The sequence below is a fragment of the Neopelma chrysocephalum genome, unplaced genomic scaffold (genome assembly GCF_003984885.1).
Source record: "Neopelma chrysocephalum unplaced genomic scaffold, ASM398488v2 Primary Assembly neopelma1_44, whole genome shotgun sequence".
In the NCBI taxonomy this organism is placed as follows: domain Eukaryota; kingdom Metazoa; phylum Chordata; class Aves; order Passeriformes; family Pipridae; genus Neopelma; species Neopelma chrysocephalum.
In genome coordinates, this window is record NW_020897703.1 from 7,216,630 (window position 1) to 7,232,206 (window position 15,577).

At 38.3% G+C, this 15,577-nt stretch overlaps 1 protein-coding gene across 4 annotated transcripts; it reads right to left on the minus strand.

Moving 5' to 3' along the window:
• Nucleotides 1-16: 16 nt before the first annotated feature.
• Nucleotides 17-15,561, minus strand: TMEM237 (transmembrane protein 237). Of its 4 annotated transcripts, none has more exons than XM_027678271.1 (13): nucleotides 15,531-15,561; nucleotides 13,214-13,245; nucleotides 12,290-12,300; nucleotides 11,741-11,797; nucleotides 10,226-10,339; nucleotides 9,722-9,836; nucleotides 8,986-9,146; nucleotides 8,230-8,353; nucleotides 7,050-7,241; nucleotides 6,573-6,646; nucleotides 6,010-6,103; nucleotides 4,692-4,813; nucleotides 17-2,849 (listed from the first exon to the last, which is right to left on the minus strand). In XM_027678271.1, exons 1-13 carry the CDS (start codon nucleotides 15,558-15,560, stop codon nucleotides 2,782-2,784), a joined length of 1,194 nt encoding a protein of 397 aa, XP_027534072.1. In that variant the 5' UTR covers nucleotide 15,561; the 3' UTR covers nucleotides 17-2,781. The 4 variants fall into 4 exon arrangements, with proteins under 4 accessions (XP_027534072.1, XP_027534073.1, XP_027534071.1 ...); XM_027678272.1 differs by lacking the exon at nucleotides 15,531-15,561 and adding an exon at nucleotides 14,003-15,385; XM_027678270.1 differs by lacking the exon at nucleotides 15,531-15,561 and having other exon boundaries at nucleotides 13,214-13,309.
• Between the last annotated feature and the right edge of the window lie 16 nt (nucleotides 15,562-15,577).

Consider the following 15,577-nt stretch of genomic DNA (forward strand, 5'->3'; position numbering starts at 1 on the left):
AATATTAGCACTGGGGAAAAATTAGACTGATTTATTTTAAACAGACTATACAACTTGAAACAGGACAAAGTACAATAATTTCTAACTAGTTTAGAGCAATTGTTTAATTGTTTCATATATGTAAAAACAAGAAATTGGCACCAACATATCCATAATTTTTTCATTAACACAAATGCATTAAAAACAATGGTATGGAAATGCACAAAGGCATTTCAGTTAAGGCTTCTACAAATATTGCATGTTCTATAATTAAACATCTATTTTGTAAACTCATTCTAAAACTTTCCAAGAAACTAAACAAAAAAGCTCAGTTAGACTCATATTCCACTGTGAGGCTTAATGGAATGAAGAATATCTTGTACTATAGATACAAGTATAGTCATCAAACTGTTTATTGTGCTTTTTATATGCCAACCTCAAACCTCATTAATTTAAATATGGACATATTCAGATCCTCCCCAAAAGATACACTGGAAAGGCAAGACTGGATTGAAATATTGATCACATTAAGTTCATTAATTCAATCCATGCTCAACCATCTAAACAAACTACTGTATATCACAATGACAGCGAATCTGGCTCTTGGCTAGCATCGCTCTGTCCAAGGGATACTTGGAAGGCCAATTCCTAATCTTAATGTCAGAAATCAAGCAGTGATGTTATCCAAGTTTTTCCTGTACTGACGTGATGCCTTAACACCCTTTTGCCTGATTTTGCCCATATTTTATGGGCAAAATTATATTTCTTACCATACCGAGATGACAGAAGTGTCATGCAGCAAAGAAAAGCCATTATTAATCCCATCTTCAGGAGGTCAGTGATTCTGTAACTCAAACACACCACATCAGGAGGAAGTGTGGTGGCAACCTACATGAGAACACTTTGTGCCTCATCCTCCATCTCCTACAGCCAAATCATGACAAGAACATCCAGTGCACAACTGGAGGAGAGCACACCCTGAATCTCTCCATCTTAATGTACAATGCAGTGCCAGCCATAATTTCACTCTACAGTTTTGCAAAAATCCATACACAAGAGCCATAACAATTTACAAAAGCCTTAAGGGCTCCTTCCCATAACAAACTGAGTGCCCCAGAACACAGCCAACAGCTGGGCAACATCTTTTAATTCTTGCAGAACTCTTTTCCCTCACTGCCAGGATTACCACAGCATTTAAGTGATGTCATGAACACTGAACTTTTAACTTAAATTTGCTGGATGGACATAAGAGAACTCAAGCCCTCGACAGGGCAGCAACAGCCCTAGTTATTCATGTTCCCATGTTTGTTTTGAAGCAACACAGGTAACAGTAAAAAAAGTTAGCACTGAAAGCACAGAAAGCTCTTTGACATTATCTGTCAAGTCTTTCATCTGGCTACTCTTAACTTCACTACTATAAAAAGTTTAGTAATTCTCCAGAGAATTTTGACAACTGCACCCCCTTTATAACCACACGTAGACATATATTAAATCAAATAATGCAGAATCAGTATGTATTAAATAACATATACAAATAGGTTTTGGGCTTTAGGTGATACTTTCTTGATAAATGGTTTTCAAACTAGCTCTTGTCTGCGTCTACTAAGGAGACTGTTTCATCCTTCAATATGTATTTATTCACATCTGCAATGCTTTCATTTTGCCAATTTAATATAAAAGAAAAAGAACGTTGGCTATCATCATCAAAACCCACCAACTGCCACTATTACTACTACATCACTGCACAGAATGTGGGTTGCTGCAGAGTTTTTAGTTTGCTTTAATAATAATTTTCTTGTAATTTTAGGAAGAAGTTTCCCATTCCATCCTAACACAAAACAACAATTTGGGGGAAATCAATCTCCATCAAAATAGGCAGAAGTACGAACATTTTCAACATCTGTGAAATTCAAGTTTCTTTAGCAAGAGCAGGGAATAAACTATTGTTCTTGCCATACAAGATAAGGAAAAATTAGAACACTCTTCTTGTGAATGGCTTTGTAATAGTTATGCACCCTGACTACTGAGAAATTAGAAGACATGGATGTATCCTGTTGGCAACACAAAACAACCGTTTGATTAGAAGATGTATTTAGGTGTTTTCATTAACTGACCAAACTTGTGACATTAAAGCTTCTTTTTCTTGTATCTAATCAACCTGAAAGAACTTGTTATCATCAAGATCTTTGTCAAGAGAACTAAACGAAGATAAAAAAAAGTGTCCTCTTTTATGGATTATTAAACAAAATCCCTGTCAATTCAATCCTTCATTCTAGCAAATACTTTTTATGACACCCAAATGCAGATTATTTTATGTTTACCAACTTGGTGGATTTTATGTTTCCTAACTCTGTTTTGTTATCATCTTCTCTTCCTTAGACTACTTTTGTCATAAGATTTGTTTTAATCTCTAGAGGATATTTAACCAAGTCAGATAAGCTAACTGCTGTCAGCATTAGTAATAAAAGCAGGTTGTTGAAGAGTGTTACAACCGTCAGAAAAGCACTGAACACCTGATCTTCTGCAACCCTGTAGTGTCTTTGGCTATGTAGGTAGCAATATTTACAAAATAAACCTTGACTTTTTGCACTAGGAATAATCTGCTTTGTAAAATAAAAAGCAAAAGTATAAAAGTTTTCACTCACATTTGGAAACTGTAACATACATAAAAAGATCAACATTAAATATATACAATACAAAAATACATTTTTTTCTTTATGAAAATTATAATACATAGCTATAATACACAACATGTTGCACCATCAGTCACAGCTACAATAGTTGCAGGTTCTTGTTCCACACTTATGGCTGGACTCTGGGTATGACATCTCCCTGGGGAAATTCCTCAATTTCAGCATGAAACATCAATTCTAAATGAGAAACAAAAAAAAATCATTTTCTTTGAAAACTTTCACCTGAATACAATTCCATTACTCCTGAAAAGCACCCTGGCATTCCCCCAAGCCTCCTGTTTTTTGTCTCAATCATATCACTGTCCTTAGAAAACTACTGTTGCCCCCCAAAATTAACAGAACTGGTGACAATGTTAGCAGGTGATCATATGTAGTACCACCCTGCATTCAACCTGGACACTGAAACAGAACTCTGAAGTACACTGAGGGACTGTTTTGAGAGTGTCAGACTTAGGAAGGAAGATTTCTGTTTAGAGACTCGTTCACTTACAGATGTATCTGCCCTGTGTTTCAGTGTTAAGTCAGCACCAGTAGAACCTGGCGAAGAAAGCATCATGCATGAATGATACTGCTCAGCTGTCACCATGGCAGCTCAGGCACGGCAAACAGCCCAAGGCCAGCACTGGAGAGCTCCTGGTGGAGAAACTGGCTGGGCACGCTAAGCAGCTGATGAAGTAGCCCTTGTGGAGTTCTGTGCTGCTGAGGGTTCTGTACTCCATACGTGTGCTTTGTCTTGCTACCTGCACATTCTTTGTATAGACCAGGCTGTGTTTGCCAACATCTGTCAACACGGTAAAGTTACACAGTCTGTACACGCAACAATGTGGTTTATCCCCTCAAGTTTGAGATTGACATATTTTTGCTATCCCATCCTTAGCAAACTAAACTTTCTCTACTGTTTGGGGTAAGTCCTAATGAATTTCTCTCTAGAAATTTCTGAAGCAGTTTTCCAGTCTTACTAGGCATATGTAAACATCAGAAAAGTTCATCAAAACTTGAGTAAAATTCTGCAACTGGATTGTTTCAATAAGTATTATTTAAAAAATGGGTTTAAAATACAATTTAAACATCTATTATAAATTTTACCATCAAGGACTGTAAAGGCTGCCACTTAGTTATTCATGTTTTTTTAACTCATTGAGTTATTAGAAATAAGCACAGTAACTGGGGACAGGTGAAATACAGACACCTGTACATTAAAATTCTAAAGCAATTTCAGGAACCATGTTCAGTCTTCAGTCTCCCAAAAACAAAACTGTGTTTTAATTCATGGTGCTCTTGGGATACCTTATCACTTTTAAGTTGAAACTTCAGATTTTTATGAACAGCATACCTTCAAGTCACAGGCTGCATGCACTTGACAGGAAAGCTAAGTTATGATACACCTTTTGGATCCCAGTTGGAACACAAAAGGAAGAAGGCCTAGTCTCTAGCAAAGCTTCTTCTGTAAAAAGAACTTGCTTGCCCCTTCCTGCAGCCTGGACCAGCACAAGTAGTCCTCTTTTGAAGTCCTGTTCTGCAAGCACAAATCTGACCTTTCAAAGCTTGGGAGTTCCCAAAACTACTGCAGTGTTCTACCGGAAATAATACTGAGCTTGAAACGCATTAAGCATTTGCAAAAGGAACATTAATAACATTAGGGAATTTTCTAAAACACAAGTAGAATAAATACATTTCAAATATTTAAAATACTGTTAAATTTATTTTTCCTTCAATGAAAAAGAGACGTGCTCTCATGTTTCAAAATTCATGTTGCTTCAGACAAATAAGGCTTTTCTTTCCTTTTTAAATGAATGCTTATCCTTTATAAAACCAAACACAGACACCAGCATCCTAAAAAGCATTTGCTATGGAAGGTTGCTAGGGGGTGCTTGTTTTCATTCAGTCACAAAATTTGTCAGGGCTAGTCTTGAACACCAAATGCAGAGCACTTGGTTCAGCAGATAAAAGCTTGAATAAACAAGCTTTATTATAAAACAAGCTTTATTATAAACAATTTTGTCTGTTAATGTTTCCTACCTTCACTGTGGTCTAGCTCTGGTCGGTAAGACAAGAAGATCCAACTTGTCCCAACTAGAACAGACACTACCAGATTCACCACAACCCATGAATGAACAATTTCTTCCTCTGTACCTGCAGTCCTGGGAAAAACACATCAACCCATTAGTCAGTTCACTGGTACACAGAGGTTACAGTAATAATTTCAACAGGGTATCATCAAAACAAGCTTGCTAAGCCAGATGTAAAAACAGAACTAACTACTTGTACCGTCATGATGGTCTTGCATTGCAAAGGCCTGGCAAAGAGAATGATTACCAAAGACAGTGACTCAGCTAAGAAACCCCAATATCTCACAGAGAATGTCCACTTGTAGATTTCAACAGCAAATTCCTTTTCTTGGCCAAGAGACAGAAAATAAAAATCAAAATGCACAGTCAAATTTTACTGTGGTGAAAGGCACCACAAAATATCATCAGTCCATCTTACTTTTACGTGCTTCCTCATGAGTCAGCAAGGCAAGTGAACAGCAAGTTACTAAAGTCTATTGGGAAGCCAGTGCAAGGACCTGTGTATAGATGCTGTGGGATGGATGAGACGGGGCTTTAAGATTGTATGATTTAGCTTAGATGGTTAACTGACACTTTTCTTACTGTCATAACAGTAGCAGGTTGTGGTTCTATTACTACAATCTAGGCTTTTTAATAAACAAGTCAACAAACATTTATAGAAGCCCTAAAAGAAAACCCCAAAACTAACTGCCCAAACCAGCAAATTTTCACATAAATGCTTCTGTTCTACTTCTGGTCTAGTTTAAAAACTCGTGCTACTAGAATTCAAGTCCATTAATATCTACTTCAGAAAGTAACAGCTTTGGATGGGATTGCCTAACGGGAAACAACGCTTTAGGTTTAAGTGTCAGCTGTGTCTGCTAAGCTGATGCATCCTGTGACAGACCATCTCCTTCAAAAACAGTGTTGACTCTCTACAGAATGTCAAGCCCTTGAACTCAAAAGGGTTACCTCAGTAGGATCTCATTCTCAAGATAAAGAGATTCTTAGGGTTCCTGCCAGATGACATTTCCAGCATCATTCCAACAGGCTCTTGTTTGAGGTATAATGGATTTGCAACCAACATGACCAAACCCATCCTTGAGTTTTTATTTTTCAGTGAAATTATTAAAGGTTCAGGACAAGCTCAAACAAAGGCGGGTTTAGTAATGAAATAGCTCATCAATACTTTCTTATATATATTGTATGACCTCTTCCATCCACCAGTTCCTAAGGTTCCTAAGGGAGCTACGTTATAATTTACAGAAGTGGTTTCTTAAGTTTCCTACCAGATGCTGCCGTTTTCCGAAGGTGGTGTGTAGAGGTTGATTCTGTCACATGTCATCTGCTGGCTTAAGGATAAGATAAGAGCAGCAAAGTACACTGGAAGAAATGGAATTAGTAGTGTCAGATATAAACCCCCAAAATGCTGTCTCATCATGACATGGTACTAATCACTACATTTTCTTTCCTTTCACTCCACTGTGTCCCTAAATTCATTCTCTCTTCTTCAACATCTCTGACCCATCAAAGTTTGGTTTCTGCACTTTTGCAATTCATCAGCTACATCAAACGTGGCATCTTGTTATTCTGGTTTTTTTGTTAGATTTGTGTTCTGTATTCAGAAGCAGGAAAGAAATATCTCACTTAACAGCCCCACTAATGCTACTACTGCAAATGCTTTAAAAAAATATGTAACAAAGTGTTCACAGCCTTTGCTATTTTCAACTACTAAGTCACTTCTTCTAAAGTAGAAAATAACCAGGAAGGGTGATTTCACTAAAAACAGTACGTAGGAGTTTTCCATTTACCATATTTTCTGGACAACTTCCTATCCACTTAAAATACTTACAGAAAGAGGCTACTGCTGCTGGGTCTAGGGTAAGAAAGCCCCTCACTGCAACTGAGGCTTTTGCCAAATCAGTCCTGATAACAAAACCAAGAGTCATTAACACAGCCCAGTAAGACAATGATATTGTTCCTCTAGCAGTATTCTTTTACCTTTTTCAAGGTATTTTTCTGCCTCTGTTCCAGTGCCTTAATACACAACTATATCCCAAACACATGGCAATGGCCCTCATTATGCCAAATCCAAGAAAGACTGAAACAAACAGTACCAGTTCATTGAAGCAGGGTCCAAGCAATGGACAGAAATGAGTAAGAAAGGTCTGGATGCACAAGTACACCCTTCCTCTGTATAGCCAGCCACGTGTAAAATCATTCTTAAAGTATATCACATTAAATCACCAACAGCAGATCAAAATATGCTACAGAAAGGAACATAGTGTACCCAAATTACACACACCTTTCAAATACAAATATATTTTACCTGTCAAAGGCTGAGACTGTACTGATAGACAGCAACAAATAGAACAAACTTTGAGCTGGGTATGCTATTGGCTTATACTGTTCAAGCAGGTTAGAAACTGTGGAAAGCTCATGTCCTCCCAAAATGTAGATAACAACGATGTTCCATACAGCATACCCAGCAAGGAAGCCATGGGTAAAGAGTCCCATCACCCTGAAAGGAGGAAAGAACATTAGATCACTTTTAGTATTTTGAATTAGCAAAGACTTTTAGATCGATAGAAAAGGCCTATGAATCCATCTGTTCGACTCTGCTTTTCAGAGCCTTTCAGAAATTGTTTCTAAATGCTTTTCCTGATCTAGTTTTAAAAATTCTAGGCAACAAGACTTCTGCATCCTCCCTTAACAGACTGCACCAGAACCTGAGCACTTAAAGAAAACAAAGATGTTTTGCCTTTGCTTCATTACTGCTTCAGGAATCAAATATTTTCACTCGCTGCCTGTAGCTTTCCAAAAGCACTGCCCTTTACACCTACACAATGGGCTTAAACTTGTCCCCAAGGCAGTCTTTTCATGATCTTCCTTGCTAAGGAAAACCTTGAAAAGGAAGCACAGGCTCACAGATAATATACACAAGAGAATAAAATGGTTGTCATCTTCCCATTCTGTATCACAACATGACCACATATTAAAAAAAATACATTACTTTTTTGCTATTGTGTGCAAACTTATTCCCCTAGTCCAATTTCACTCCTCCCTCTTTTCCACCAGCCAGGATTTTTCTTTGAGAACTATCTGAATTCAAGTATTTTTATTCTGGTGATACACCTGATGGGTCAGTCTTATTTTCTTTTTTTTTTTGGTAGGTCTCTAATATTTTAGTTATCAGATCAGTCTCTTTCTATTCAGATTTTGTCTGAATCTTTGCAATATGACTTCCTTAGTTATTCTTTTTATAACCATATTTTGCATGTGATGTCTAAACTAGAAACACATATTCTTGACAACAAATACCAAAACCTAGAAGAGTGATAAACTTTCTATCTTTTGCATCCTGAACCACCATTTATTAGGAATATCCAAAAAAAATAAAGATACATCTGAATGGTAGAGAAAAGGCACTAATTTTCAGGGGAAAAAAAAACAACGCAAAACTCGAACACTGATTTCTGCTTATTTACATCAGAACATTTATCTTTCACCTGAAACTTCGGTGCACTGAGAGGGCAACATCTCTGGTAGTCCATGAAGCCTTGACATCCAGAAGCACATTGATATTTTCAGTGGTTTTAATCAATTCTGCACGGTCAGCTGCCTGAAAACGCCCTGAAAGGATGAGAAAATTAGTTTTAGAGAGAGTACTGTTACCTTTCATCATCATTTCTGCATTAAAAAGCTGTAAGCATCACAAGTTCCATCAGAAAATCTCTCCTGCCCACCTCCTGCCCTTTGTCAGCGTACACTGACACCAGGATGCCTCTGTCAGAGTGATGCATCCTGGTGGTCAGGCTAAGACCTGAATGTGCAAAGAATGTGTAAAGCACTTTGGGAAATTACTCAGTGTACAAAAAAAACCCCTGGTACAAAAAAACCCAAAACCAACAGAAAAACCCAAACAGCCATCAAAAAACTCCCACTGGAAAGATGTTTTATAAATAATAATTTCTTCTCAAGGTACTGTGACAGTATTAAGTCAAATAAGCTCAGCTGGGTACTTTGAAACACTTTTTCACACACACCATGGAATTCAAACATTCAACCAAATATGCCAGCACAGCAACACTAGCACTCAGTGTTGAAAAATTATCATGTGTATTTATTTCCATATAACTTTTGTTTGGGTCAATTTTTTTTTTTTAATTCTTTCCAATACTACAGTATTTGGATTTTAAATACAATAGTGCTTCCTCTAATTGCAAGAATGTCCTTAAGTTACTGAAATCACAAGATGAACTTACGATTTTTCTCAACAAACACTTTGCTAACAGGCTGGCTAATTCCAGTGGGAGCAGCAAACACAGGCTGCTGATCTGGGCTCTTTCTGTGCTCATCTTCAATGATGTCTTCCTCCTCCACTTCCAGCTCATTGGGACTCTGCACTTCGGCCAGCCGAGGTTTCCTGTCAGCACAGAACATACAATGGGTCAAAGAAAGAATAGGAAGTAACATGGAAAACCTAAAGGCTCCTATGAAGATTTAACCTATCTAATGTGACTGATAAGAACTGACCAGGCTACTGACCTGTATAATATTATCCCATTTACAATTTTAAGGACTAAAGTCCTCATGGAGTTAATTAACTAAAAACATAAAGCTAATCCCATGTCAAAAGATTAACAATTAGAACAAATGGGAACAATTGGGGAAAAAATATGCTAACTCTCATAAAATTAAGAAAAAGTTAGTAAGAATGAAAGAAAGTGGTTACACATTATAATTTTTTCACATATGTGACTGAACTGTTAGGCTCATGAAAATGTATTCAGAACTGTAATGCATCCAGGTATGCACAGAACAAACAGGTGAAGAAAGTTAGATCTTAACCCTGGAAAGAATTGCACACAGGCTGAATGGTATCAGGCTTGATGGGCTTCAAGATCTTATGTTTTTGTAATGTGACAATATAAAATACTACTCAGCCACAGTCACTGTCACAAGTGTTCCAAATTATGAGCTATACTAGTATTGTCTCACTTTGTTCTTTTTCTCTGTTTGCGGACCACTGTTTCTTCAGCTTCAGGGACATCCATGCCATTTCCATTCTGAAATAGGGATGCAACATTTTGCTGGGTAAAAGAGGTCTCAGAATCTGAAGATTTAAAAAAAAAGAACCACAACATGAAAGTTTCAGAGCTTTCATAAAAATGGAAATACATTCACTTAAATACATAAATAGTTGTTATTATATAAACAGAGTCGCAAAAAAGTTATGATATTCTGAGCTTTGAATGATGTAAAGTATCTATTTTATCACTTCCAAAACTGTACTACAGCTGTTTTCATGGAGGTTTGTACCCTATGGAATCTGACATCAGAAACTGAAACTCTAAGCTGCCATTCACTCAGAGATTACTTTCAGGTGTTTTAAGAACAAAAGCACATGAAATGTTTTAAGCCAAAATACATGTTGGCCAATCCCATTTCTGCATTACCATGTTTTATTCGGTACTCTTTCCAATCTACACTTGTTTTACATACCAGTAGGTACTTTCTTCTTCTTGCGTTTCCTCTGTGGAGGGATTTCCTGGTGTTCAGGAGTGAGGGGCTCACTGCTCTCAGACTGCCGCCGGACGGCAGCTTGGACAATGCCATCTGAAAACCACATGAAAAGATCCAGCAACCTTAACTCAGAGCCAGCGAGAAACAGGCAAGAAAAAGCCACCGTTTACTACGCTGTGCAAATGCTGTATTTGCCCAGCTAAGCAACAACTGAGATGCAAATGCACTGGCTAGGAAAACACTTGGGAATCAAATGCCATAAGGAACATACAAGGGTGAGGGCTAACAACCCTCCTTTCACCCTAACAGTTTCATGCGTAGGAGGAAATTAAGTATCCAAGAAGTAGCACAATTCCCATTTGGGCATACAGCAGAGGCCTGACCGAAAGAAACCCACCATAGGAAAGAACTATACGTCTATTTTTCTCCTTTCTACGTGCAAAGGTTATAATGCAAGGGACAAGTAAAAATTAAGTTTGTTACAAAGTGATCCACACAGATATGTGCTAAGGCAAAATAGCATCAAATCAAAAGGAAAATTTAAATGCTAAACATACTCCACAAGAATAAAGAGAGGAGCAGGAAAACAACAGTAAAGGATGTTTAACTCCAGTGTGAGAGAGGAGTTACTATACTTTGGAGGAACTACATTTCCATGAGTGGTTAACATGAATTCATCAAATATTCTAGCACCAGTAGCATCAATTTGCATGATCAGAATAAGAAAGACATGACGAGAATCAGAAAGTTACTGTTCCATTTTACATCACATCTGTTTTTTTATAGCTCTTTCAAAGACTGCCATCTTTATGATAAGAACTGAATCCATCTTTGTTTCCACTTCAAGCACAGGTTTACCCACCTTTTATAAAGTTTTACTGTGCTAAAAAGCAAAATTAACCAGCAGAGGAACAGCAAAAGTCAAGGTGTACTTTGCATTATCATTCAGGTCACTAAAAACAACAGTAAACAAAACTTAATCCTTGGAAAATCCTGCTAGCAACAGCTCTACTTGTTGCATTTAAAGGTCTTTCAATGAGGCCTCATTGTACACTTTTAAGCAAAGAAGAGCAGTTGACTCATCAAACTTTTATATGGACAACTGGTTACAGAAATCCACTAGATTCTGTTAACATGTTCTGCTTTATCAAAATAGATCAGACTCATAATCTTGGTTAAAACAATATGTTTGTTCTGCAGATTTGCTTCTTGTAAAAATACAAAGCTCTGATGCTAGTCATCTTTTACACTTTTAAATAACTCTTCAATGATAACGTAATGATTAACTTTTGACTTTATTTGGCCAAGGACTGAAATTGAGCCAAATTGCTAAATGAGTTTTATCTTAGTTCATTCAAAAATTCAAGCTCTTAATACATTAAGCATAAGCATCTTACAGCTGGAAATTACTATTTAATGAAGTATGCAAAAAATTTATAAAGGAAAAAAATAGCGGGAATAAAAGAACAGTTTTCAGTCTTGGTAGGACCTTACCTAATGGAGTCTTTCCTTTGGGTTTTCTTTTTTTGGGACGACTGAGTGGAATTTCATCTGCATAACATAAAACAGAAGTATGGGTGCACAGTAAGGAGAAAACTCCATTTTCTTTTTTTAACAGCCATTCTATTACAAATTATGACATCCTTCACATTTTACAGGTAAGATGATAATTCACCAGTTCACACAAGGAGGAGGAGTAGAGACAATGGTAGGAAAACAGGATAAGGAAAACTGTCTTATGTGTGGCAGAGGCTAAACACACATGCACCTGTGTTAAGTGAAAAAGTCAAATACTCTCAATAATGCTCTGAAAAATAAACTTATTGTTTAAAGCACAGTGGCAGCATTTCAGTTACCTTGATGGAAACAGCAAACAACAAAGAGACCAAAGAAAATGACAGTTCTAGCAATGGCAGCACAGGTATCCATGCAGTTTAAACAGTCAGTCTGCATCCAGGAAAAGTATAAGGCTCTATCTTTAAAGAGAGAATGTGTGATACCAAAAGGAACTATCAGTGTTTATAATTCTCCTTAATAACTCACCTTGGCTTCCACTTCACATTTAAGGAGAAAAGGTGTTGACATGCAGTGTAAAAGGAACAAAGATGAGAAGAAAGTTAATTTTGCATGAATTACAATTCACAGCAGTGAAATTCACAGTGCTGCTTCTGTGATTCCTTCCCTTATCCCCACTCCTCTTTCTGAGCAGTTGTTACAACAGGGTTAAGGGTACGAAGCAATCATCAAGACTCAACACTTTGTTGGTGACTAGGCACAGTTTCTTGATTGGCTGGCTGGGGATCAGATTAAAAGCTTTAATCACCTGGCTAATTAAAACTTGTCTTACTGCCTGATATATAACAAACCAACAAAAGTTATAAAACATTCGAGCCCATACATTACTAAAAAGACACTATGTCATCAATCATAAACATCACATTTACTTTCAGGTACTTTGAAAGAATTCTATAGTACTGTGTCATAACAACTCTACTTCCACAGTGAAAAAAAAGCCCAATTTTTTACCTATGCTACATTGAATTAGTAGACACCTATATCCCTATTCAAGAATATCTAGTCCAATGTCAGAAATTCCTGTTCTGAAGGATCTGTGATTCAAATAAACAAAAGAACATGTAACAAAACAAAGAGGGAAGTGAGAAGAGATTGAAAAAGACATCAGTTCTACTATAGTAGACATTAAAACTGTAATATCTATCTGAAACTTTTTAAAGAATTTATCTCTCAGTATTAAAACTGAAGTAATACAGTAAAATTTCTCAGCTTTAAAATGCTTTGCATTCCTTGTAAAATGTTCTGGGACAAAAATTAGAAAGAGAAGCAATTATTTTTAAAACTATTATGACTACTCATATGTGTAATAAACTTATTTCTCTTAATGTCATTACTTTTAAAATCACTGCAGTACAGCACCACAGTCAGTTCCACAGAACGCACTGATTTTACCTTGGCACTGGAGGAAGGGCACGAGGCGGGCACTGAAAGACAAGAGAGAGACAAAAGTCAACTTCTATCAGCATAAAACCACCTCTCAGAAAACAGCTGTTTCCAGGCGTGGTCAGAACACAAGAGGTATGTTTTGCTTCATATGCCCCCTAAATGGCCACACATTCCTGATGGAGATGTTATAGAAAAGCAATAGCTAAAAGATGCTGGAATAATATGTCTTTACCAGAGTTCTGATGGGCATTGCATTAGGGACGTACCTAACATCTGTGTGTGAGGCACAGCTTGCATTTCAACTTCATTTGGATAATTTTCACTTTTCATGTAAGGTACTGCTTTCATTAGAAAGCTTATCAGTCATTCTGTTTAAATATCAGAATACTGCAATAATTTATGCATTCAATATACTTGTATAGTATACAGCATGAGCTCATAGAATATTTTCTATTAATGAAGGTGTAAATTCGGAACAATAGTAAAGTCAGTAAAAGGAAATAAGCTCAGTTGTGAAAATACCTTTAAATATTATAAAATACTATTTTTCATTTTTAGTAATTTTCATATTTACCAGCAGGTCAAACACAACTAAAATCTAAAAATATCTCCTGATAATAATCTGAAACTGAGCTTGTACCTTTCTCTCATCTAGAAAAAGGCAGTTAACTTTCAGATTTTGTATTACACAATTATATTGAAAGAGTATACACAAATAAGTATTTCCCATGCTCAAAAAATTCAGCTGATATCAGAAATAAAAAGGGCTGTAAGACTGGTAAGACTCAAACTTACCACTTGTTTCTTTCCCATATCATTTGAAGCTGCTCCCTGAAAGAGGCACTGTGAACTGGTCTATGCTCCCTAACGCTGCTCACATTGAACCTCAGCTAATTCTGAACTAAAAATAAACTTCAGGCAGCCAGGATTAGCTGAACATGAACCCTCCTGGCCCTGGGTTAGGACCCAGCACTACTCCCGTTTGAAACAAGGGCAGTTTGTTCTGTGGCACCAAATGTTATTTGCACTAAAAAACTCCACTTGCTGGTCCAGGTTCCTGTAAGCAAGTTTGACTTTGGTTTGTTTACCCAAAGCAAATGAGACACCTCGTGCAAGGAAGGGTTTGTGGGATTAGGCCTCAAATCTCTCACTTGGATTTTGGCCATGCTGAAGACTGACAGCAAGTGCCATTTATACAGGTAGGGAACTGCACACCCTTAGCAGCCCCCAGGACTGGTCACACCATACAGCTGTATGAAAAAAATATTGGTAAAGGTCAGAGCTCATTACTTTTACTGTTTCCAACATTCCTGTAGCAGGAAATACTAAATGTTTATGATACTTGGTATTTTAAAAAACTAGGAGCTAAAAAACCCATAAAAACAAACCAACCAACCAAAACCACAAACCTTCTATACAGCATTCACCACATGTGCAGTAGTATGTCTGTATTCTGTAGTACTTACTTTATTACCTTCTATAAAACAACTGAAAAGTGAATTGATTTCTGTTATCATTTATTCCTTGGAACAAAGGGAACCACGTGCAAGCAGGCAGTGGTGAATACTCATCTGTTCCATCTGTATGACAGACAACTCTGCCATACAGACACCAGCTTTGGTCTATTTGCCGTTTCGCAGAGTCTGAAGTAACTCACTCCAAGCGTGAATTTGGGGACAGGTTTCCAAAGACATTTTGTTACTGACAGAAATGCTGCTGAATGCTCTAAGGTAGCCACAGCGCCCTTGAGGGCAACAGACTCTCTCAAACCAGCAGCCGCTGCCTCAGTCAAACCCTGTGTTTGCACACGTGAGCCAGGCCCCCAGACGGTGGGGCACACCTGGAAACTCAGGGCGGGAAAACCGAGCTACCCAACCCCGCTGCTGTCCATTCCAGGATGCAGGGCAGAAAGGGTTTAAAAGCCCTCAGTGTTTAAAAACACTTAACCAGCCTTTACAGATTTAAAGCTCTGCAGATTATCTCGAGAGATTTATATGAAACTACGAAAACAAGGAGGAAACGCTTGCTTGCCACCCCAGCAGAGGTGGCAGAAACGTGCCACGCTGCATCCGGCGACATCCCCCCTCCGCCTCCCCAGCGGAGCGGGGATGCAGGACCGCGCTACCGGGGCGCTCCGCTCTCGCCTCGCGCTTCCTCTCCGTCTCCCAGCAGCAGCTGCTGCCACCGAGGGCTCCGCGACATCCCTTCAGCCACAGCGCCCAGCGGGACAAGCTCCCGCCTCCCGGGCTCCGCAGCCGGGCGTCCCGGGCTCCGAGGGCCCGTTCGCCGCCGCCCGCCCGCCCCGGCCCCGCCGCGCCCTCACCCCGCCGGGGCCCGCCCGCCGCGCCGCCATGGGCCGCGCCCGCCCGG